Genomic DNA, 22,904 nt, shown 5'->3' on the forward strand with positions numbered 1-22,904 from the left:
CCAGGACCCCACTGGCTGTTAGCTCCAGAGTCCTGCAGCCCCTGGGGCTGAAGCAGAGAATGTCACCGAAGTCTTTGGAAATCAGGGACTCCATGACCTCCAAGCCTTACCCATAAGGCACCAGAGGAGGTTGCAGCAACCTGCAGCAAGCTTTTTCGGTTCATACTCCCAGCATGGATATAAAGGGGGGACAGATGCCTCTCGCACGTGTTACATTTTATTGCTAAACACTCTGGACAAATAAGGCTCACAAAAATTGTGTTTGTATAGATACAAGCCCCATCTCTAGTCTGTGTGGACCAATGGAAGAGTAACAGAAGCTGTGCAAACAGGCAGAAACAAAAGCGGGAAAGGTTCATTGACTGCAGTAGTGGCCAAAGTTTCTCCTTGCTGCCCTGGCTTCAATGCCTCCACTGATCTTGCCCTTCGGCTTTTCTCTGGCCTAATTCTCTCCCTGTGCCAGGCAGAAAAGCCACTGATGAGCAAGGACGGCGCCTTGTGTAGTTGAAATAGAGATGCCCCTCGTTCCAAGAGATCGGACATTTCAACAGGGCTCCTGCTCAGGTGAATGAGGATCCTTCCCTTGACTTCCAGGGGAGCTGGAGAGGCTCCTGATTTAGGGTCACACCCATAGACTCTATCGACTTTGGCCTGGCCTAAACTTACAATATAGGTCGATATAGCTCTGGCGCTTCGGGTGTGAAAATCCAGAGCAAGGGAGCTACGCAAACCTAACCTCCAGTGTAAACACAGATATGTTGATAGAAAAATGTTTCCATTGACCTAACCATGGTGGTTTGAGAAGCTGGCATTCTTACAGGGATGGAAAAGCCCCTTCAGTCACTGTGGGTTGGATCTAGAGTACAGGGTTATGCTGGTACAGATACAGTGCTGGAACTAGGCCTGATTCAGGAGCTGCTGCCTCTGGCTCCACCTGCTGAGGCATCAGAGGTTGGCATTAAGAAAGACTCATTGCCATGAGAGATGGGAATACCCTTTTCTGTCTCCAGAGGAAGAGGTTGGCGCTCTCCCTGGGGCTATGGTAGCTAGGGGTGGACTGGACTGATGGAGACTCACCCCGAAGCGTTTCCCCATAGTTCTTAGCCGCGTGCCAGCTGAGGTTCGCCCCTTGGAATACTTTCCCATCTTGATTTTTAATCATCAGGAAGCGTGATTTGTTTCTGTTTGTAATTATGCATTCCAATGTGCATTAATTACGGAACGCAAATTGCTCCGAAGTGAAATTTGCAAACGAGAGTCCCCCTCCCCCGACCTCCGGGAAGTAGCTCACAAGCCAGCTGTTGCACTGCAGCGGAAAGTTCCCCTGGGGAAGATCTCCTTAACACTGCACAAATACTGGGGGGTTCCATGGCAGGGTCAGAGGCATAACACATCCCGCTCGGAGTACACAGTGAGAGAGGCAACAGCCAAAGGGAGCCAGTTCGCTTTGCAGTTAGCAACAGGCTGTTTAACAGACAGACATACAGACACGGAGGCAACAATAAATTCAAGCCTGAGGGCTCGGGGGATGGGAATCTTGGCTGCACTTTGTACGGTAATTTAAATCTTTCCCTATATAGCAAACTACTTAGCACTTGGGCATGTTCAGTCTTTGGGCTTGTCTACATTTGAAATGCTACAGCAGCCCAGCTGCTGTGCAGACACTCCCCACAGCAATGGGAAGGGTTCTCCCACAGGCACCGGTAATCCACGTCCTGAAGAGGCGGGAGCTAGGCCGACGGAAGAATTTTTCCCCCAACCTAGGGAGAGGTTGCTGCAAGGAGCTCCCCCCTTCCCTGTATTACATTGGTTTGTCCACAGGGACTGGACCTGGTCCCTCTGGATCTAAACATGAGACACAGTTGCTTGAGCTAACGGACCAACTCTTCCACCTTGCAGGTGGTAGAAGAATCATAAATCTCTCCACTTACAGAGGGTCAAAAAGCCACAAAGTGTTAATGTGGGTTAACGCAAGAGGATGGACACCATTAGTCTCTGGGCTCAAGATTGCTCAAGGACCAGGAGGGTCAAATCTTCAGCAGGTGTAAATCCACTGACTTCAAGGGAGAGACACCAATTTATAGCAACTGAGGCTCTGGCCCCTTTAGTCTACCACGCAGGGACCAGCAGGGAAGGGACCATGGAGCTGGCTAGGATAATGCACCTGGGCTTCCAGAATGCCTCATGTAGAACCCTGCTCAGGGACTAAGTGCAGTAATTTCAGCTCGACACATCCTCTGGGCAGACAGCGCTCAAGGAGCTTGGTCTCTTGATCTCCCTCCAGCGAGATCACAAGGGTGGAGCTGGCAATCGATACAGGGAATTCAGAGAGAGGGCAGGCTTACAGTGTAGCAACCTTCCCCGTGCCAGACGGCTGCATATGCATGGAACTCTCTTGTCTTTTTTTTAAAAAATTAGCTTTTTCTATTAACCTCCTGTTCTCTGCCGGAAGTATGCAATAGTTTAGTCTCCTGAGGGCTCATGCTTTGATCTAATACTAGTTGTCTGGCTTGGTGTGGGGGTTGCTGGGTGGTGTTCAGTGGCTTGTGAAATACAGGAGGTCTATTTGGGTGAGTGGGGGGGTCCCTTCTGGCCTTAAACTCAATGACCTCAAACACACTTACTCATTACATCACCAATTTCCAGGGAAAGCAGCTGGGTGTTTCTCTGCAGTCAACAGGGCACTCAGCACCTCCCAGAATCATGCCCTCATAATTGTACTTCTATCTTCCTTGATAGAAGAATGGAACTTTGTTGCTTGGCTGTCACCAATAAAACCCTGCAGCTGATCAAATTTGCCCTTACCCCAAAACTGTCCTTACCCAGCATGGGAAGAGCAGCTGTGGATCATAAATTATGTGTCCACAGGTTTTATTTAGACATTTCTGTCCTCAGGATAAGCTGCTCTGGAGGGCTGGTCTCTGCACCCTTATGCACACAGTACTTGGTGTGCATTTTCTGCGCTTTGATAAAGAACCATATCCATTATTGCTAACATTCATCTGTCTGGCTTGAGCAGTACAGACCCAATAATTACTGTGAGTTCTAATCAATCCCACATCAATCCAGCTGTAGTTCAATTTGCAATTTGCCTCTGCAGTGACACAGGATGAGGGGGGACAACATCTGAAAATGATTAGAAAATCAATAGCCAACTCAGCCAATAATTCTGTCTGGGTGATTACTGATGACACAACCCTCACCAATTCACCTGCTGTAACCATGTCATGAAGGGTGGAGGTAGCCAGGGGACGGCATTCTGTTTCCTGCCAGCCAGCTAATGCAATTAAACACCTGCAACAAATCAGTAATTAATCTATTTTCTCCATATAGACTAATAGCTTCTACAATCCACTAGCAGTCCAACAAAATCATCCTCATAAGGGCTAATGCCTTCTTAGCTCCTGTAATGCTTTTCACCCAAAGATCTTAAAGTACTTTACAAAGGAGGTCAGTATCATCATCACCATTTTACATACAGGGAAACTGAGGCACAGAGTGTGAAGTAACTTGCCCAAGGCCTCCCAGCAGATCGATGGCAGAGATGGGAACAGAACCCCTGAAATCACTAACACTCAGGGAATACTTGAAACTTCTAGATCCTTGGATGAACAATGCTCTAAGACCATTTTAACAACATTTCTATAATTAAACCTCAACTCAGGAGATCGTTCAACTATCTGACTTCTTCCAGAGAGCAGGAAACTGAGGCATGGAAAGGTTAGAGAGTGACTGCAAACCTCGCACCAAAGGGGATCTGTTTACTGTCACTCCAAACTGCTCAGGTTATAGAACAAACAAATGTGTTCTGTTCCCTCCCACCCCGATCTCCACTTGGGATCCAAGAGTCAAGTTAGATTCCTGACTTCTGGAGCAACATAACTAGTGAGAAAGATTCTGCTGGCTAAATTAGACCCCCACAGCTACTCCCATGCAGCCCTCCTGCCATCAAGAGGTTTGCACAGGTGGCACTGATTGTAACTCGGTAAACAACCCTGCTGATGAAGTGCAGTGGAATAGATTCCAGCTCACTCGCTCGCAGATGTGTTAGCTCTGCAGGTATAGCAGGAGGAGAAACTCATCTATTTTTGTCACTCCGGTCAGCAGAAAGGACTCTGCGTGTGCACAGGGAGCGGAGATGCTGAATAAGAAGGTGCTATTTTTACTCAGGTACATTTCGGCGTCGAACTGTGTCGTTTTTAAATGACTTTGCCCAAGGCCACACAGCGAGACCATGGGGATCGAATTCAAGAGTCCTGCCTCCCCAGCTGCTGCTCTAACCCCCAGACCTCACTAACCAACCTCACTGCCATTCCTCCTTACTAGCATGATACCAACAACAACAACAACCTTTTGCAGATTAGCACCCAACCATAGATCAATTGAAGGCTAGAAGAAAGTCCAGAACCAAGGTCCGTTCACCTGGGTAACGTTAAGGTGACTCAGCATTGTGCAAGTTGCCCAATCCTTTCTCTGGGTCGCAGCTCAATCCACCGGCCAGCTAGAACTCTGGGACGAAAGAAACTCTGTCTACACTCACCTTCATAATCAAATCCAAAGCAGAAGAGATGGAGCTCTTTGAAGACGAACTTAAAAAAATGACAACTGAAAGCCCCATAGGGACCGTTTCCCCAGGGAAATGAGAGAACGGCCTGGTCCCTGTTTATTTCAGTAAGCAAAGGCATGCTTTTCTTCCACACTCGCAAAGCTCGTTAGAAAGGAGACGGGTGCCAGGGTCTCTGGAGACATCAGAAATACCTCATTACTGACACGAATCTCAGTGATGAGAGGAAACTGACTCTCCAGCTAAATTGCCTGACGGGGTTTTTGCAGCTCGGCTTCCCTTTTTTATTATTAAGTTTTTTTAAAAAAGAATATTTAAAAAAGTGGTTCTGCAGAGAGTAAATTGCCCGTTTTTATTATTCTGCTGAATTTTCTAAATATTAGCTGCCTTTTTGTTGGAGATATTTAAGAGATGAAGGCCCAGCTTCCCCCAGCAAAGCTTCCCTGCTGTGTAGAGGAGGGCTGGTGTCCAGGGATGGCCTGGCAGTGGTGGAAGCAAACAGCAGCATGGAGGTGAGCTGGGGTCTCCACTCTTTTCAAACCAGTTCTGGGGGAATTTGACATTGCTCTTAAGCCATATACCGAGCTTGTGGTGCATAGGATAGCAAAGAACTGGCTCCCTGATCCATCAAGTCACCAAAGCACGTCTGATTGTAAGCATGTGAGTAACCCCTATTCTGGGTAATTGACATCAATGAGATTTAAACATCTGTTTAAAGGTAAGCCCATGCTTAAGTGCTGTCCTGAATAGTTAAGGCCATAGCCATGTGCTTACATTGCTTGCTGAACTGGGGCCTAAGTGCTTTGCTGGACTGAGGCTATCCAAAGGGTTGGTTCAATCCTGCAAGGTGCTGAGCATCCTGTCCCGATCCAGCACATATTTGACTTTAGACACACAAGTCTAAGCACCGATGTCAGTGGCTCTAAAGTATCAGAGGGGTAGCCATGTTAGTCTGAATCTGTAAAAGCAGCAGAAAATCCTGTGGCACCTTATAGACTAACAGACGTTTTGGATCATGAGCTTTCGTGGGTGAATACCCACTTTGTCAGATGAATGTAGTGGAAATTTCCAGGGGCAGGTATATATATGCTAGCAAGCAAGCTAGAGATAACGAGGTTAGTTCAATCAGGGAGAATGAGGCCCTGTTCTAGCAGTTGAGGTGTGAAAACCAAGGGAGGAGAAACTGGTTCTGTAATTGGCAAGCCATTCACAGTCTTTGTTTAGTCCAGAGCTGATGGTGTCAAATTTGCAGATGAACTGAAGCTCAGCAGTTTCTCTTTGAAGTCTGGTCCTGAAGTTTTTTTGCTGCAGGATGGCCACCTTAAGGTCTGCTATAGTGTGGCCAGGGAGGTTGAAGTGCTCTCCTACAGGTTTTTGTATATTGCCATTCCTGATATCTGATTTGTGTCCATTTATCCTTTTCCGTAGTGACTGTCCAGTTTGGCCGATGTACATAGCAGAGGGGCATTGCTGGCATATGATGGCGTATATTACATTGGTGGACGTGCAGGTGAATGAACCAGTGATGGTATGGCTGATCTGGTTAGGTCCTGTGATGGTGTCGCTGGTGTAGATATGTGGGCAGAGTTGGCATCGAGGTTTGTTGCATGGATTGGTTCCTGAGCTAGAGTTACTATGGTACGGTGTGCAGTTGCTGGTGAGAATACGTTTCAGGTTGGCAGGTTGTCTGTGGGCAAGGATTGGCCTGCCACCCAAGACCTGTGAAAGTGTGGGATCATTGTCCAGGATGGGTTGTAGATCCCTGATGATGCGTTGGAGGGGTTTTAGCTGGGGGCTGTATGTGATGGCCAGTGGAGTCCTGTTGGTTTCTTTCTTGGGTTTGTCTTGCAGTAGGAGGCTTCTGGGTACACGTCTGGCTCTGTTGATCTGTTTCCTAATTTCCTCGTGCGGGTATTGTAGTTTTGAGAATGCTTGGTGGAGATTTTGTAGGTGTTGGTCTCTGTCTGAGGGGTTAGAGCAGATGCGGTTGTACCTCAGTGCTTGGCTGTAGACAATGGATCGTGTGATGTGCCTGGGATGGAAGCTGGAGACATGAAGGTAGGCGTAGCGGTCGGTAGGTTTTCGATATAGGGTGGTGTTAATGTGACCATCACTTATTTTCACCGTGGTATCTAGAAAGTGGACCTCCCGTGTAGATTGGTCCAGGCTGAGGTTGATGGTGGGCTGGAAGTTGTTGAAATCTAAAGTTAAGCATGTGTTTAAGCGCTTTGCTGGAAGGAGCCCTGGAGGAGATTAAATGCAAAGGCTAGGAAAGTTTGAGCCAATGCAGTTTCAATTCTTTTACCAGCTGCTCTATGCACCTCACCTCCCGCCCCGCCATTCCTCCTTAACTAATCTTTGGTGTGCTGATTTGAGGCTTGTGAAACGTGCCGGATTGGCAGCCAGAAAGACTGAAATACTTCACAGAACAGGCATGACACAGACAGCAGCAGGGCAATCTTGTCCATGTGACTCAATCCTGACCTCTAGAGGAGAACAATCTATAGCAGAGGTGGGCAAACTACGGCCTGCGGGACCATCCTGCCTGGCCCCCGAGCTCCCAGCCAGGGAGGCTAGCCCCGGTCCCTCCCCCACTGTCCCTCCCTCTCCTGCTACCACACTGCTGCACGGGCAGCGCTCTGGGCGGCGGGTCTGTGCGCTCCTGTCAGGCAGCATAGCTGTCAGACATGCTGCTCTGAGCAGCATGGTAAGGGGGCTGGGGCCAGGGGACTGGATAAGGGATGGGAGGTCCCAGGGGGAAGTCAGGGGACAGGGAGCAGGGGGAAGTTGGATGGGGCAGAGATTCTGGGGGGCAGTCAGGGGATGGAGAACATGTATGTGTGTGGGGGGGTTGGATTAGTGTGGGAGTCTCAGGGGGTGGGGGTGCAGAGTCAGGAGACAGGGAACAGGGGGTTGGATAGGACTGGGGTCTCGGGGGGCCTGTCAGGGAGTGAGGAGTGTGGATAGGGGGTCGGGGCAGTCAGGGGACTGGGAGCAGGGGAGTTGTATAGGGGGTGGAGTTCCGGGGGATGGTTAGGGGCGGGGGGTCCTGGGAAGGGGCAATCAGGGGACAAGGAACAGGAGGGGTTGGATGGGTGGGGGTTCTAAGGGAGGCAGTCAGGGGGCAGAAAGTGGGAGGGGGTGGGCACCAGGCTGTTTGAGGAGGCACAGCCTTCCCTACCCGGCCCTCCATACAGTTTTGCAACCCCAAAAAAGTTTGCCCACCCCTGATCTATAGAGTCAGCTCAGACTCTTAGACTCTTTGCCAAGATTACCAACAGGGGTTGAGGGCTGAGAACTGGACTGAAGCCACCAAATTTCATTTCACATAAGCCACCCAAGAGCTACCAGATGGTGGTAACTTTCTCTATCCACCTGAGCTGGACTGGATACAAGCTTCAGTGGTGGTGAGAAACGGCACAGACGATAATTAATCCCTGCAGGCATTCATTCTCTCACCCACAGCCCCAACACAAACAGCCCTTCTCGGTGCTCCTGCCATTCTGTCACACGACAACATTTTACTGAGATCTCAGCCATGCCCTGGCATGTATCTGATCTGCTCTGAAAAGCAATGCAAATGCCTCAAGCGTATGTCTGTGTATCTACGTATATTTAGATGCTTATGTCTAGGAGATTTGCATTATTAGCCACACAAGGCATGTGTTCCAGAGTGCACTTAACAAGGGAACAAATGGCTCTGGAGACTGACCATGGAAAATCCAGTTTCTAGATCACCGGTTTCAATGCAGCTCAGGTTGAGAGTGACCAGCTGTTACCTCCAAGGTCTTTCCAGTGTCTTCAGAGCTTGATATTAAGGCCAGAAGGGACCATTGGATCATCTAGTCAGACCTCCTGGCCGTTCATTTCCACCCAACTAACCCTATATTAACCCCACATGCTTGTGACTAAAGCATATCAGTCCTCAGGGCAAATAAACTGTGTGTCACGGGCAGAGAATGGCAGAGACCAAGGTGCATCAATGCCTGAAGCAGGGAACTGATTAGCTGAGATGGACTCACACCCTATGCTGCACGGGGGGGTGGGGGGCAGTCTCAGCCAATCTAGCCTGAAAATTCCTTTCTGAGCCCAAATCTGGCAATCTGTATGTCCCAGAGCATGTGAGCAAGACGCACCAACCAGGCATCTAGAAAGAGGATTCTCTAGACCCCCTGAGCAGAGTGGTCCACCCCATCCAGTGTCCCATATACATCTGTGGCCAATTCCTGATGCTTCAGAAGAAGTGGAAAAAACAAAAGAACAGCAAACAACAACAACAACAAAACAAACACCACCTTACATCTGGCCAATCGTGCATCAGGGAAGAAAAATCCTTTGTGATTCCTTATGGGAGGAGAGTTGCTAGTCTCAGTCCAGTTCTCAGTGGCTACATGTTCACATGCTATAAATCCATCATCACAGGTGGCCCTGCTGAGCCTCACTGTTGACAGTTCCTGGGCTGAACGAGTCACAGAAATAGAACTAAACTCTCTGTGCAAAATGGTGACCCTATTGGCTCAGGAAAGCCTGCCCCCCTTGTAGACAGGGCTGTGCTCGTAAACAGATGGGGGCAGGGGGAAGCGGGGGCAGGGGAGAGTGTCAGTCTTCAAGGCTGTCAATGTAAGCACCTTTGGGCAGCAGTGAAGTCACTCAAGCAACCCAATGGCAAAGGTTTTCATAAGCGACTCCAAATTTTGGGTGCCCAACGTGAGACACTTCAAAGGATGGGTGCTCAGAACTGGAGCTAAGCAAATAATAGAGGTTTTGATTCCAGGGGCCAAACCAATTTTAAAAAAAATCCAATTAGATTTGAAGTGACACGATTTAAAAAAAAAATGTTCATCAAATTGGAAAATACAAAAATGTTATAAATCAACCAAAATGTTCCAAATTGACTCAAAACTATTTTTTTCTAATTCATTTTCAGTTAAAGGAAAAGTTTCATTTGACTGCAAACTATTCCCCTCTGCCCCTCCCTCAAGTATTTCATGTTGATTTTGGCCATTTCAGGTATTTTTCAACTTTTTGAGCATATTTTAAACTGGCCAGTTTTCCCCCCAAAGAGAGAGAATGTGTGTGTGTGTGTGACAGAGACAGAGACAGAGACAGAGACAGAGAGAACAACGCGCTGAAAAAAAATTCATCCAGCTTTAAAATCAAGGCCCTTTAAGGAATCTCAAGTGGGAAGCCCAGAACTGGAGCTAACCCACGAGAACTAGTCTCTTTAGAAAATCTCGTCCAACCATCTCTTACATGACTAAAATTCATATCTCGGGAGGGGCACCGCAACAGCCAGACAGCATCAGCCACTTCTGTGTACTGTGCTGCCCTGCTGCAGGAGCAATGCTGGCCTCAGACACTTGGCTGGCAATGGCTGCTGAGAGGGTGAATTTTTGCTTTCCAAGGTCCTTCCATTGTACTTGTCCAGCCCAGTCTCTTGAGTGCTCCTAGCAGCATGCTTCTCTGCTATTGATTTTCACTGGGTGACAGAGTTCTCAGTAGCACTTGCACCATGATTTCAAGATATTTTAGGGCCAAATTTTGAACAGCCTCTAAATTTGCATCTGCAATGAAACGTGAGCACAGTTCGCAGTCGCTGCAAATCACAGCACTCAGGCATCTTGCTGGCTGATGGCGCCTGCAGATCAGGCAGTGAGAGAGCCATATGCCATCATCTGTGGCTGCAATCGATTGCAGCCACAGAATTAAAGGCCAGGTTAAGGCCCCTTTAAAACTGCAGGCCTATAATTCATGTATCTGTGAAAGCAAAGGGACAGTGTCCCAGCTAAGAATCACCAGAATTAATCAGACCTCATTTTATATTTAATATCCCTCTAACACTGAAATGTATCTTCCATTTGCCCAGAAAATACCTCAACTCACAGCTCCGCAGCCAAGTGACCACCAAACAACAAGCCAGCAGTACAGGTTCAATCCTCCAGCCACCACAAAGGCAAAACTCTCACGTGGGCTTGTGCCACGGGAGAAACATGTCCATCACCACGATGATCCCTCGCAGTGAGAGCCCAGAGACCCACCTGTGCCCACTCTGAGCCTGCCCTTCCTGATCTCATGAAAAGCTCTCTTCCAGGCTCCTCCATTGATGGGAAGATCACCTCCCCCCTCTTCCCACAGCCCACCAATGACCTTATAGACATTAAGGTCAGAAGGGACCATCATGATTATCTAATCTGACCTCCTGCACAACACAGACCACAGAACCCCCCCCCCCACCTTCCTGTAACAGACTCATAACATCTGGATGAGATACTGAAGTCCAGTTCCAGGCTTGTGAGCAGGAAAAGCAGTTTTCTTGCAAACCTCAGTACCTAGCCCGCCCCCAAGAACACTGTGCAGGAGGTGCTGCTGCCATCACTCAGAAGCAGAGAGGTGAGCGAACCTGCCTGTCTATCACAGCTACATGTGTCTCCCACATTAGCACAGCATCTACCCCTAGTCTGCAACATATTTATCCCTCACAACTCGCTTGGGAGGCAGGGCAGTGCTGTTATTCCCATTATACAGATGAGGAACCGAGGCACAGAGAGGCTTACTGATGCTGAAAATCCATAGCATAGCAGGGACTCAAACCCAGGCCTTCCAAGTACTAGTCTAGCAACACTATACCATCCTTCCTAGCTTCCATGTCAGTAGGGTGGAAGGATCTGCTAGAGTTCATGCAGGTGAATTTCAGATGCCTGTCACCTTGGGCAGAATCCCCTCACTAGGAAAGGACCCACTTGTGTCCCAACTCTGCCTTGACACTATTCACAAGTTAGGAAGTCACCCCAAACTTTCTCCCTGAATCCCGTCTCTTCTCAGCCATACATACATGAGCACGCAAGACCTTTCCCCACAGAAGCTCCCCCGTTCTAGGACCAACGGCTGCTCCTCTCTCCTGTGACTGAACCGTATTCCCTTCATCCCCCAGCCACTCAGCTCTCATCTGTCTCCGGCGCTCTTGCTGCTAGAAAAGGAAGATACTCAACACCAAAGAAAATGAGAAACGGAGTGTGCCACATCTGTAAGGGGCGCAAACAATCCCATTTCCTCTTTGCCAGCCCCCTGCTCTTCCCCTTCCACTCAATGAAGATCACTGCCTCTCCCTCTCCACACTAATGATGTCTGCAGAGCTTGTTATCACCTTGACTGGCTGTGGCAGTCTCGTTTGCAGCTCTTCCACTAATACTCAGGACCCTTCTGGAGGGTAACACCTCTTGCCAGAGGGAAATATGTTGCAACTGTTTTCTGAAATAACAGCCGCTATTTTCCTTACTCTTCTCCTCCCCCTCTTCCTTTTCAAGATGATCAATCATTATTTTAGCTTCAGATGATCAAATCCATCTGTCTCTCGAGCTTCTAATCACACGTTGCAATATCTTGCCTTTCCCAGAATACTCTCAAGGGACAACAAACACGGGGAAATCAGTAATGGATTTGGAAATTAAACAGAATGACACATTCCCTCCTAGCTCACATTTATTTTTGTATATATAATTTTCAAATGTTCATGCTGTAGTTTATGGACCTGTTAGAGCAGATGACTAGGAGCCGGAGCTCATAGGTACTGTGGATGGCTCTGTCATGGACTTAGGGCATGGTCCTAGGACTGTGAACACTCACAGATCCATTGGACTGATCCTGCCCCCCTTGTTTCACTGAACGGCTCGTGAGTGAAAGCTGCAGGATTGGGCCCCTAATATTGGAGGACTATTGGGTAGCTAAAGTATGCATATGTTGAAGCTACCAGCGGGGGCTTGGGAAAGTCTGTGACATCTCAGGATGGAATTCAGTGGGTGCTCAGCACCTCTAAGGATCAGGCCTGCCCTGTGTGATCTTGGGCAAATCACTACATGCTCGCTGCCCCTGCCCCCCCGGCTCCCAGTGACTCAGTTTCCCCATCTTTGAACTGGAGATAAAAATACTTCCCTGTTTCAAACATGTTGTGAGGTTTAATTAATGCGTGTAAAACACTCTGAGTGCCTCCATGTCATAAACAGATGGTTAGGGGTTAATGTCTCTTTTACCTGTAAAGGGTTAAGAAGCACAGTGAACCTGGCTGACACCTGACCAGAGGACCAATAGGGGGACAAGATACTTTCAAATCTTGGTGGAGGGAAGTCTTTGTTTGTGCTTTTTGTATTGTTAGTTGTTCGCTCTTGGGGCTAAGAGGGACCAGACGAACACCCAGGCTTTCCCAATCTTTCCGAATCAGTCTTTCATGTTTCAAAATTGTAAGTAATAGCCAGGCAAGGCGGATTAGACTTATGTTTCTTTTCTTAACTTGTAAATGTGTCGTTTTGCTGGAAGGATTTTTACCTCTGTTTGCTGTAACTTTGAATCTAAGGCTGGGGGCGGGGTCCCTCTAGTCTATATGAATCTGAATACCCTGTAAAGCATTTTCCATCCTGATTTTACAGAGATAATTTTTACCTTTTCTTTCTTTAATTAAAAGCTTTCTTTTTAAGAACCTGATTGATTTTTCCTTGTTTTAGAATCCAAGGGATTGAGTCTGAACTCACCAGGGATTGGTGGGGGAAGAGGAGGGGGATGGTTAATTCCTCTTTGTTTTAAGATCTAAGGAGTTTGGATCTGTGTAAGCCTCTCAAGGCAACCCAGGGAGGGGAGAGTCTGGGGCAGGGGAAGAAGGGGGATGGTTAATTTCTCCTTGTTTTAAGACCCAAGCGGTTTGGGTCTTGGGTTCCCCAGGGAAGGTTTTGGGGGGAACAGAAAGTGTGCCAGACACTATATTCTGGCTGGTGGCAGCGTTACCAGATCTAAGCTAGGAATTAAACTTAGAAGGGTCCATGCAGGTCCCTCACATTTGTACTTTAAAGTTCAAAGTGGGGGGAAAAACTTTGACACTCCAACAAAAGAAATTAGGTACATGTGAATTCCTGCTCAGATTTCCTTCTGGGTACTGGAAAATGGTCCATCTAGATGTTAGAGTGGCAGCTGAAATACACTGGGTTGTGTTTCCTTACAACTAGCACAGGAGAGGTTGGCTGGCTCTAAGAATCTGCCTGGGGATACAGTATTTGTCTACTAAGTCACCCTGAGAGCAGGTGTTTGAATCTTACACAAAGATGCACCATAATTTCTGCTGAAACGTACTAGCCAGTGGATCCAAAGAGCTGCAGTATGAATGTGTGCGGGAGCAGAAGGAGGTGGTTCTGGGACAAAGTGACCCTGGCAAAGAAAACCCTTGGGAGAGCTGAGCAGAAAATGTCAGATTTGCTGTTAAAGGTATCAGTCAAGGCAGAGCCCAGAAAGGGGCCACGCTTGGATTCATACGGCATGTGTGCACTCTGGTCAGAACAGGCTGGGAACTTCCCATACTCCAGCTTGTACCAGCTATTTATTTTTACTTACTCTTTAATTTAACGGGCCCTTTCCAGACCTGGCAGCGAGGTCCATGCCACGCAATCCCTTTCACAGCACTTAAATGGCCAAGCAGCTCTGCCCCTTCGTTACACTTCTATGTGCATCAGGGACTGAGCCGGGCCCATCTGCAGCACCGCAATCTGCCAACCTCTGCCTGGTCTTCACCTGCTATTCGCCCCTGTGATGACAATCCCTTGGTTCAAACCCCCTGGGAAGTGGCCACCCATCTCCCGTCAAACTGCTCCTTGTGAGCCACCTCAGTTTGCAGTTGCTTCTTTCCATTCCGTTACTGTTCTGAAATATTTCCAGCGACATCTGGGAGCTCTGACACATGCTTGCTTTAGCTACTGTAAATTTAGGCTTGTTTCAGCCACTTTTCTCATCATTACTAACACTGGTAGCTAATAAGAAAATAAGAGGAATTGGGGATTGTAAGTTGTTTGGGGGCAGGAAGCATGTTTTTGTTCTGTTTGTACAGCACCTAGCACAGCGGGGTTCTGGTCTATGATTGGGGTTCCTCAGTGCTGCCACAATACAATTAAATAATCACATGTTTCAGGATGGTAGCTGAACATTATAGGGGTCAGGAAGGAATCTTTCACTGCCCCCCATGGGCATCTCTGTATAACTGGCTAGGTGCATAATAACTAGAACTAGTAGAAATTTTTGACTGAACTTTTTTCTGCCCAAAAATGCTGATTCAAAGAAATGGAAACATTTTTGTGGAAACGCTCCATTTCATCAAAAATTTGGACAGGAAATGATTGAAATATTTTGTTTTCACTTTATTGTTTCAACGTGTATGTTGCAATATAATGATACCACATAAAAGCCAAAAAGATAACATCAGAATGAAAGGTTTTGACCTTTCCAAACTGAAATACCTCAAAGAGGTTACTTTGATGTTTCTGAAACAAAATATTTCAGAATTTTTGTTTTGTGACAAGTTTTGAAATGTTGATACTTTGTTCTGATTCAAGATGAAGGACAATTTTGAAATGCCAGAATTTCCAAGGAACTGAAAATCCAAGTTTCTTTCATTGTAATTACAAATTCAACTCAACTTTCTCTGAAACATCATTGTTAGCTTGTGCTGGAGCAAGGAGAGCTGGTAAAACATTTGCTGATGGAACACTTCTCTACTGGAAGATACTGATTTGACAAAATCGAAAGTTTTCTCAGGAATGTATGAATTTCATCAAAATGTTGAAAGGAAATTATCAGAATGTTTTGTTTCCACTTTGTCATTTTGACTTTTATTGTATGACAACATAAAACATGAAATGATGGAGCCAAAACAAAATGTTTCAACCAGGTTTTTTCTCTGTTTTGGGAACAAAATTATTTCACAATTTTCATTTCATGGTAACATTTGAAATTTCAACATTCAGTTCGGATTTGGGAGAGTATGAAATGTCAGGAATTCCCAGTGGAATGGAAATTCCATGTTTCAACCAGCTCTAGATTGGATGTGATGGGCCACTGATCCTGTTTTGCACAGCCGATATCTCTAATGCAACAGTTACATTCTTAAATTAAATCATTTTGCAACATTGGCTTCCAGCACCTCAGGAATACTGCATCATTTTGATAGAAAAATAGAAGGGGTAGCTCAAGACAGGCCAAGCTAAGGCCTGTACACCGACCGGGAGGCTAGGACCAATTCCCCCTCTGTCTAAAACAGGGGTGGGTAAACTTTTTGGCCTGAGGGCAACATCTGGGTATGGAAATTGTATGGTGGGCCATGAATGCTCAAGAAATTGGGTTGAGGTGCGGGAGAGGGAGAGGGCTCCAGCTGGGGCTGAGGGCTCTGGGGTGCGGCTGGGGATGAGGGGTTTGGGGTGTAGAAGGGTGCTCCAGGAGATGAGGGGTTTGGAGGCCAGCAAGAGAGATCAGAGCTGGGGCAAGGGGTTGGGGTGCAAGGGGGATGGCTCAGGGGTGCAAACTCCTGGTGGCGCTTACCTCAAGCAGCTCCCAGAAGCAGCGGTATGTCCCCCTACCAGCTCCTACTCAGCAGCGCAGCCAGGCAGCTCTGCTGCATGCTGTCCCATCCATAGCTGCCGCTCCTGCAGCTCCCATCGGCTGCAGTCCCCGGTCAATGGGAGCTGCGGGGGTGGCGCTTGGGGTGGGGGCAACGTGCGGAGCAGAGCCTCCTGGCTGCTCCTACCCATGGGAGCCAAAGAGGGGACACGCCACTTCTTCCAGGAGCTGCGTGGAGCAGCCCTGATCCTGCTCCCTGGCTGGAGTGCTGGAGCAGGGTAAGACCCAGACCCTGCTCCCCAGCGGGAGCTCAAGGACTGGATTAAACCCAGCTCCACTGAATCCCAGCTCAGTGCCTCAACAGCAAGAACATCCACTCCTATTCCACAATCAACAGGAAGTTGTGAATGGTGACCCATCTGGCCCCCTCCCTACATGTCTGAGTGACTGCCCTTCGCTGCCTCAATAAATCTTTGTGCTCTCAGCTGCATTGGGGTTGGTATGGCAGGAAGAGATCATTTCGGGGGTTCAGATACATCACTTTCCTTTTATAACCTCTCACAGAGGGGAAAGCTCAGTGAAAGAGAACCAGAGAGGGGATTATTAGAGGCATCTCTGTCTGCTCAGCAGCAAGATTCTCACCAGCCTCCCCTTACCATGAAGTTGAAATTCTATGGGCTTTGTCAGCTGATCTCCAACTCTGTACTCCAATTCTGAAATCTCTCCTAGTAAAATCCTTGGCAAGAGTACTGCAACCCAAGCCCCTTCTCCAGGGAGAAATCTCACAGCTCTGCTTTCACCAAAATCCTCCGGGGGGGCACAATCACAACCACCAGCCAATAGTCACGGGTGCTCTGTCCCTCAGCATTTCTGAGGACAGAGCTTAGCTTTCCAGATCATTCATCAGCTGATACCAATTTGCCTGCTCATTGACCCAGTTTTGCTTCTCCTCCCGAATCCCAAGTCAATCTCTCACTGATATTTAAACAGAGAAGACAGACAATTTCCAAAAAGGTCGAGGGAGCGAGAATCAGCTCTGGAATGTCTCCCAAAGGGAGAACTCAAACAACTTGACTGAAATCACATCAGAACTGTCACCAGCCCTGCATTTCCCATGCAAATAGCTCAGCAGGGCTTCCACTGGGCTACCTCTGAGCTCCATGAGTGGAACTAGCGGTTTGGGGGGTGCTACAGCACCCCCTGGCTTGGAGCCGTTTCCATTATATACAGGGGATACAGTTTGCTTCAGTGACTCTCAGCACCCCCACTACACACATTGTTCCAGCACCCCTGAGTGGAGCAGCATGAGACAGTCCAGACCTAGAAAGTTCGCGCTTGCCCCAGAACCAGTCCCACCTCCCTTGCTAAGTAGGAAAGTTGTCTGGACAGAGGAGGATCGGTGCCAGCCCTGGCATAGCATGGAGTCCTTTGCAACCCACCATGGATTGGTATTCTATTTCTGCAAGCAGGAGGGAGAGAGGAACGGAAGAAGGTGGGGAGATTAAAGCTTTGCGCCTCTAGCACCTTCCACTGCAACACAAGCTTTTCCTCATTGGACTGGTGAGAGGAGCAGAAAGAACTCCACTTTCTGCCTGGATGTGGCATGGATCCCGGTGACTCACCAGTCCAAGGCTAGCCCCATTCTTCCCAAGCCAGGGCCACACGCTGGAAGCAAAGAACAAAGGAAGCAAGCAGGAGTGTGTGTGGAGGGGTGGCAGGGAGCCTAAGAATAGTAAGCACCCTGGCCCTTCCAGCTCCCCACTCCCAGCCAGTAGCATTTTACACCACATGGAGGCTGCTCTGTCTCTCCCCCGCAGCTATCAGGGATTGCACTCCAAGGTGACTGCTCACGCTGATTCTCCATCCCTTCCCCGACCCTCCCGTGTTTTGTTCCCGTTAATTATAGCCTAAATGTAGCCATTAGGAGCAGGGTCGAGGAAGGGAAAGAAGCCCCACTTTCCCTGAGTGACATGGATTTCAGTGGCCACTGCTTCATGGGCGCACGCAGGAGAGCCAGGCCTGTAATTTATTGATAATTTCTATCTTAATATGTCTTGACTTTTAAAAGGCTGCATCTTACCAGCGCTTCTCTGAGGCGCACAGCAATCAGAGCCAGGGTTGTTGCTGACAATATCTGGGAGGCACATTACTTTTCAGGGTGAAATGGCAAGAGAGAGAGAGAGACGCAGACCAACAACAACAACAAAAAACGAAGAGAGGAAGGGAAACCAGCTGTGTAATGACCCACATTGTAAAGTGCTGCCTGTAAAGCACCAGTGCTATTAGGCGTCCACGCTAAATGTGCTGAATGAGCATTTGGGGTGCGGGGGGCATGTTAAGAGCCACCCAGAGACGGCACCACTCCAAGCTGACCTTTCCCGCTTCCCATGTATAAACATCTTCAATAAAGAAAGAGATACTTCACTCCTGCTTCCAGAGAGCCGAGGAGGGGGCCGGAGAAGGCTCCTGCAGGGAACAGGGTGAGTTTGGAGAGGGGGTGATGGAGGGGTTGGGAGAAGCATCTAAGGTTGTGCACATGTGTGTGAGAGAGAGACTGAGTGTGACTATGAGAAAGACATGCATGCATGAAAACCAGCATGTGTGTGTGTGAGTGTGTAGGGAGATGACTGTGTGTGTGTGTGTGTACACGTGATGAGGTGACAGAGAGTGTGTATACACACAGGGGAGTGTCATTGTTACTGGCAATCTGGTGTGTGTGTGTTTGTGTGTGTGTGATGAGTTCCAGATTGGCCCTGTGTGCCAGTGACAGAGTGTGTCACTGTCAGTGAATGTTTGTGTGAAGTGTGTAATGACACAAGTGCTCTGCTGTGAGTGGTAGGACAAGGATCCCACTTCAATCAGCTTTTTGTTTTCAGGCTCTTTTTACAGAAAGAAGAAGACTGATTCTCCAAGGTTGCCAGGTGACTATGTTGCACAAGAAAACCTCCCCATCCCCCGCAGTAGTGTTAAAAATCAACCTACAGCAACAAGATTCCCTTGGAGAGGATTGTGATGCTGGAAGGTGTTAATGTCTGCCATCAATCACAGACCTGGATAAAGTCAATAGGTGTACTAAGCACCTTTCTTTCAGGCTTAATGAAAAGAGCAATTATGCCTGTTCATGTAATGAGAGCTGGAAAGAATAAGAAGCTATCGCCCAAGGCACTGGGCTGCCTGGCAAAACCTGAGCAGAGTTAAGCAGTGTGGTCCGTGGGATTTCCAGGAGATCAGATCACAGAATATCAGGGTTGGAAGGGACCTCAGGAGATCATCTAGTCCAACCCCCTGCATGAAGCAGGACTAATCACCAAATCCCTAAATGGCCCCCTCAAGGATTGAACTCACAACCCTGGGTTTTGCAAATACAGGGACTAGGGGGATTGTTTGGCAAGCTGTGACTGTGCGTGCGTGAGAAGCAGAAAGCGAGAGATGCAGGGGTGAGCGTGGCCCTTGGAGGAGGCTGAGAGATGGGGCTTCTTTTCAGCGCAGAACTTGCTGGAGAGGAAGACTCAGAAACTGCCTGTTCTTGTTTGCTCCTACTGTGTTTGGGGGAAGCAGGACTTTGTGTGTGTTCTTGGTAAACAAACAGGATTGCACCAAAGAAACACCTCCCTCTAGCATCAGTTTCTCCTCCGAAGGGAAACAACCCTGAAGAGAGGCTACCCACTGGGGCCAAAGAGGTGGCAGAGCTTTGGGAGGGGCATAGTGGATGAGGGAGGAGTTCCCAGAAAGCTGGGAAGCATGTGGGCGATGGAAGAAAGAACAAAGTCCATTTCTAGTCCATGACACTTTGGCAAGTACATGACAATCGACTCTGCATTGCTCCTTTAAGCTCCCAAGTCCTCCGCTGTATCTCTGGGAGCACCGTTCGGCTGCAGAACAGGTTGCTCATTCCTGAGGCAGAATTCACACCTGTGGCATTCGGTGCAGCCAGCAGGGCTGGGGTGGGGCATTTCCCCAGTAACCCCCATCCCTCCCCACAGCTCAGACCATTCTACCAGACGTGTTGACTTTCCACAGGACCCTTGGGGCATCTCTCCAGCTAAGGCCAGAGCAGTCTGCTCCCACAGAGCAAGGCAAGAGAGACAGAGAAGACAAAGGTGGGACATGGAGGAGAGAGAGAAAGGAGGAGGAGGAGAGAAAAGGAAAGAGAGACAGACAGACACACAGTTCCACTGCCCAAAAAGGTAACAGAGATTCCCTTACCCGCATCCATGGACAAAGAACAAGTAACTCCCAGCCAGGGCACCCTCGACAACACACCATCTCTCTAGAGCACCGATCACTCGGTGGCATACATACCACACAGCCCGTGGAGTCCACTTTGCGGTCCGACACACACTTGAAGTTACGGGTGCAGCCACCGTTGTTGCGTGAGCAGTCTCGGACCGGCCCAAAGGAAGAGAGCAGGTCATTGATGGTTTCGAAGTAGGTGGACAACATCGCTTCTTCCCTTGGAGAGAAAAGGCACTGTTAGAACTGGAGACCGAGCAGACCCTATAGGTGGCCAAAGGGGGATAACGAGATGGAACGTTTTACATGAAATATTTATGTGAAATATGCTCTGTTATTGAAGCTAAACTGTTTCATTGGCCTAGTTACAGCCCTCTGTACAGGGATGAATTCCACCTGATGGACATAATTCCTACCCACCACACAGGGCTTCTGCTTCCAATGCTAGAGTGACTGGTTGGGTTGTTTGCAGCGTCCAGTAACCCATTTTAGGGGGAAAACAAGAGGGTGGGATTTCAAACGTGCTGAAAGGCCAGATTTTCAGAGGTAATTAGGCCTCTAAATATTCAGATAAGCACCTAGTAGGATTTTCAGAAGTACCTAGTGCCTAAAATGCTTTTGAAAACCTCACTAGGCACTTGTCTGCATCTTTAGGTGCTTAAACACCTTTGAAAATCTGGTTCTAAGTAATTTAGGAGAACAAGTCCCACTGACTTTCAATGGTCACTAAGGCACTTTTGAAAATCTCACCTCTTAGAGCAGGGGTAGGCAAACTTTTTGGCCTGAGGGCCGCATCTGGTTTCATAAGTTGTATGGAGGGCCAGTTAGGGGAAGGGGTCGTGGCCCAGACCCCACCTCCTATCTGCCCCCCCGCCCCAGGACTCCTGCCCCATCCAACCTCTCCTGTTCCCTGATGGCCCTCCTAGGAATCCTGCCCCATCCACACACCCTTGCTCCCTGTCCCCTGACTGCCCCCGGACCTCCGCCACCCCATCCAACACCTCATCTCATTCCTGATGCCCCCCCCCCAGGACCCCCGGACCTCCACCATCCACATCCAACCACCCCTTCTACCTGTCCCCTGACTGCCCCCTACCGCCTCACCCAACCCCCATCCTTCCTGACTGCCCTCCCTGGACCCCGCCCCTCATTCAACCCCCTGTTTCTCCCCCAACCTCCCTGACCCCTATTCAGACCCCCGCCCCTGGACCACCACCCTGAACTCCTCTGCCCTCTATCCAACCCCCTGCTCTCTGCTCCCTTATTGCATTGCCTGGAGCACCAGTGGCTGACGGTGCTACAGCTGCGCCGCCTGGCTGCAGCCGGTCCATGCTACTGCCACTGCTACCATGCAGCAGAGACTGAGTCAGGCCGGGCTCTGCAGCTGCATTGCCCCTGGAGCTCACAGCCCCACCGCCCAGAGCACTGTGGCGGCCGCAGTGCGAGCAAGCTGAGGCTGCGGGCAAGGGGGACAGCAGGGGAAGGGCCAAGGCGAGCCTCCGGGGCCAGGAGCTCAGGGGCCAGGCAGGACGGTCTCGGGGTTGCGAGCCAGATGTGGCCCACGGGCTGTAGTTTGCCCAACTTTGGCTTAGAGCCACATAAACAGTCCATTTTGCAGGAAGCAAAGAATTCAGGGCTGAATGTGTTCTTCCAATTCAATTCCTGTCAGAGGGGGTTGGGATCTTCATTGAGAGCACTAAGCACTTACAGGGTGTTTTTCTTCAGAGTGCTCTCCAAATATTAACTCATCCCCGTAACACTCTAGGGGAAGTAGATATGATCACACTGCTTTTCTGACGGGACACTGAGGCACAGGGAGGTGAAGTGCCTTGCCTTAGGTCACAAAGTCACTCCCACTGTTATTTTCTGCGGATGTTCCATACATCTTTTGGGTCTCTTTGTATTAGGGCTGGCCGATACTGGGTACTGAATCAGCAAAGCTATGTCCCTCAGGGTTATGAAAGTCACCCCCCTACGAGACAAGGCTATGCTGACCTTACCCCCAGTGTAGAGAGTGCTGGGTTGATGGAAGATTTTTTTCTCCTGTCATAGCTATTGCCTCTTGGGGAGAACCCTTCCTGCTGCTGTAGTGAGGCCAGGTCTACACTAGGACATCAGGTCAGTACAACCAGATCACCGAGGGGTGTGAAAAATCTACACCTCTGAGCAACGCAGTTAAACCAACCTAATCCCTGGTATGGACAGCATTTGGTCGATGGGAAAATCTAGCTACCACCTCACGGGGAGGTGGATTGTCTACACCACCGAGAGAAGCCCTCCCATCGGTGTAGGGACCATCTTCACTGAAGCCCTACGGCTGCACCATTTTAAGTTCAGACAAGCCCTGAGTGTCTACACTGTAGCGTTTTCAGTGTAGACATAGTGTTGATGTGCAGTCATCGCTAGGATTTACAACTCCTCTCACGTGTGTGTCTGGGTGAAGGGGGAGAAAGAGGAGACGTCTCAGCTCCAGTGCAGCTGGGATTCCAGGGTCAGATCCTCAGCTGCTGTAAATCACCATAGCCCCAATGACTGGAGGCTGAACGGGTCTGCAAAGCCGAAATGGCCCTTCTATCACATTGTGCTTGCACCAGAGCGATGAGGACGAAGGGCAAGCTGGGAGTTGAGGAGGGAGATCAATTCTCTCTTTTAATTAAATCTAGAAACACCAAATGAAAGAGGCTTTTGTGCCTCTTGTACGGCCGGTGATTTCTGCTGGCAGCGATTAGGGGAGAGGGGAGGG

General features: G+C 48.9%; 1 protein-coding gene across 1 annotated transcript in view; it reads right to left on the reverse strand.

Annotated features, from left to right (window-relative positions):
- Positions 1–22,904, reverse strand: part of ASTN2 (astrotactin 2) — a 660,907-nt gene that overhangs the window by 277,383 nt on the left and 360,620 nt on the right. The window contains exon 11 of the mRNA XM_032797631.1: positions 20,231–20,381. Coding sequence (XP_032653522.1) covers positions 20,231–20,381 — 151 coding nt within the window. The remainder of the gene's footprint in view (positions 1–20,230; positions 20,382–22,904) is intronic.

The sequence above is a fragment of the Chelonoidis abingdonii genome, chromosome 24 (genome assembly GCF_003597395.2).
Source record: "Chelonoidis abingdonii isolate Lonesome George chromosome 24, CheloAbing_2.0, whole genome shotgun sequence".
NCBI lineage: Eukaryota > Metazoa > Chordata > Testudines > Testudinidae > Chelonoidis > Chelonoidis abingdonii.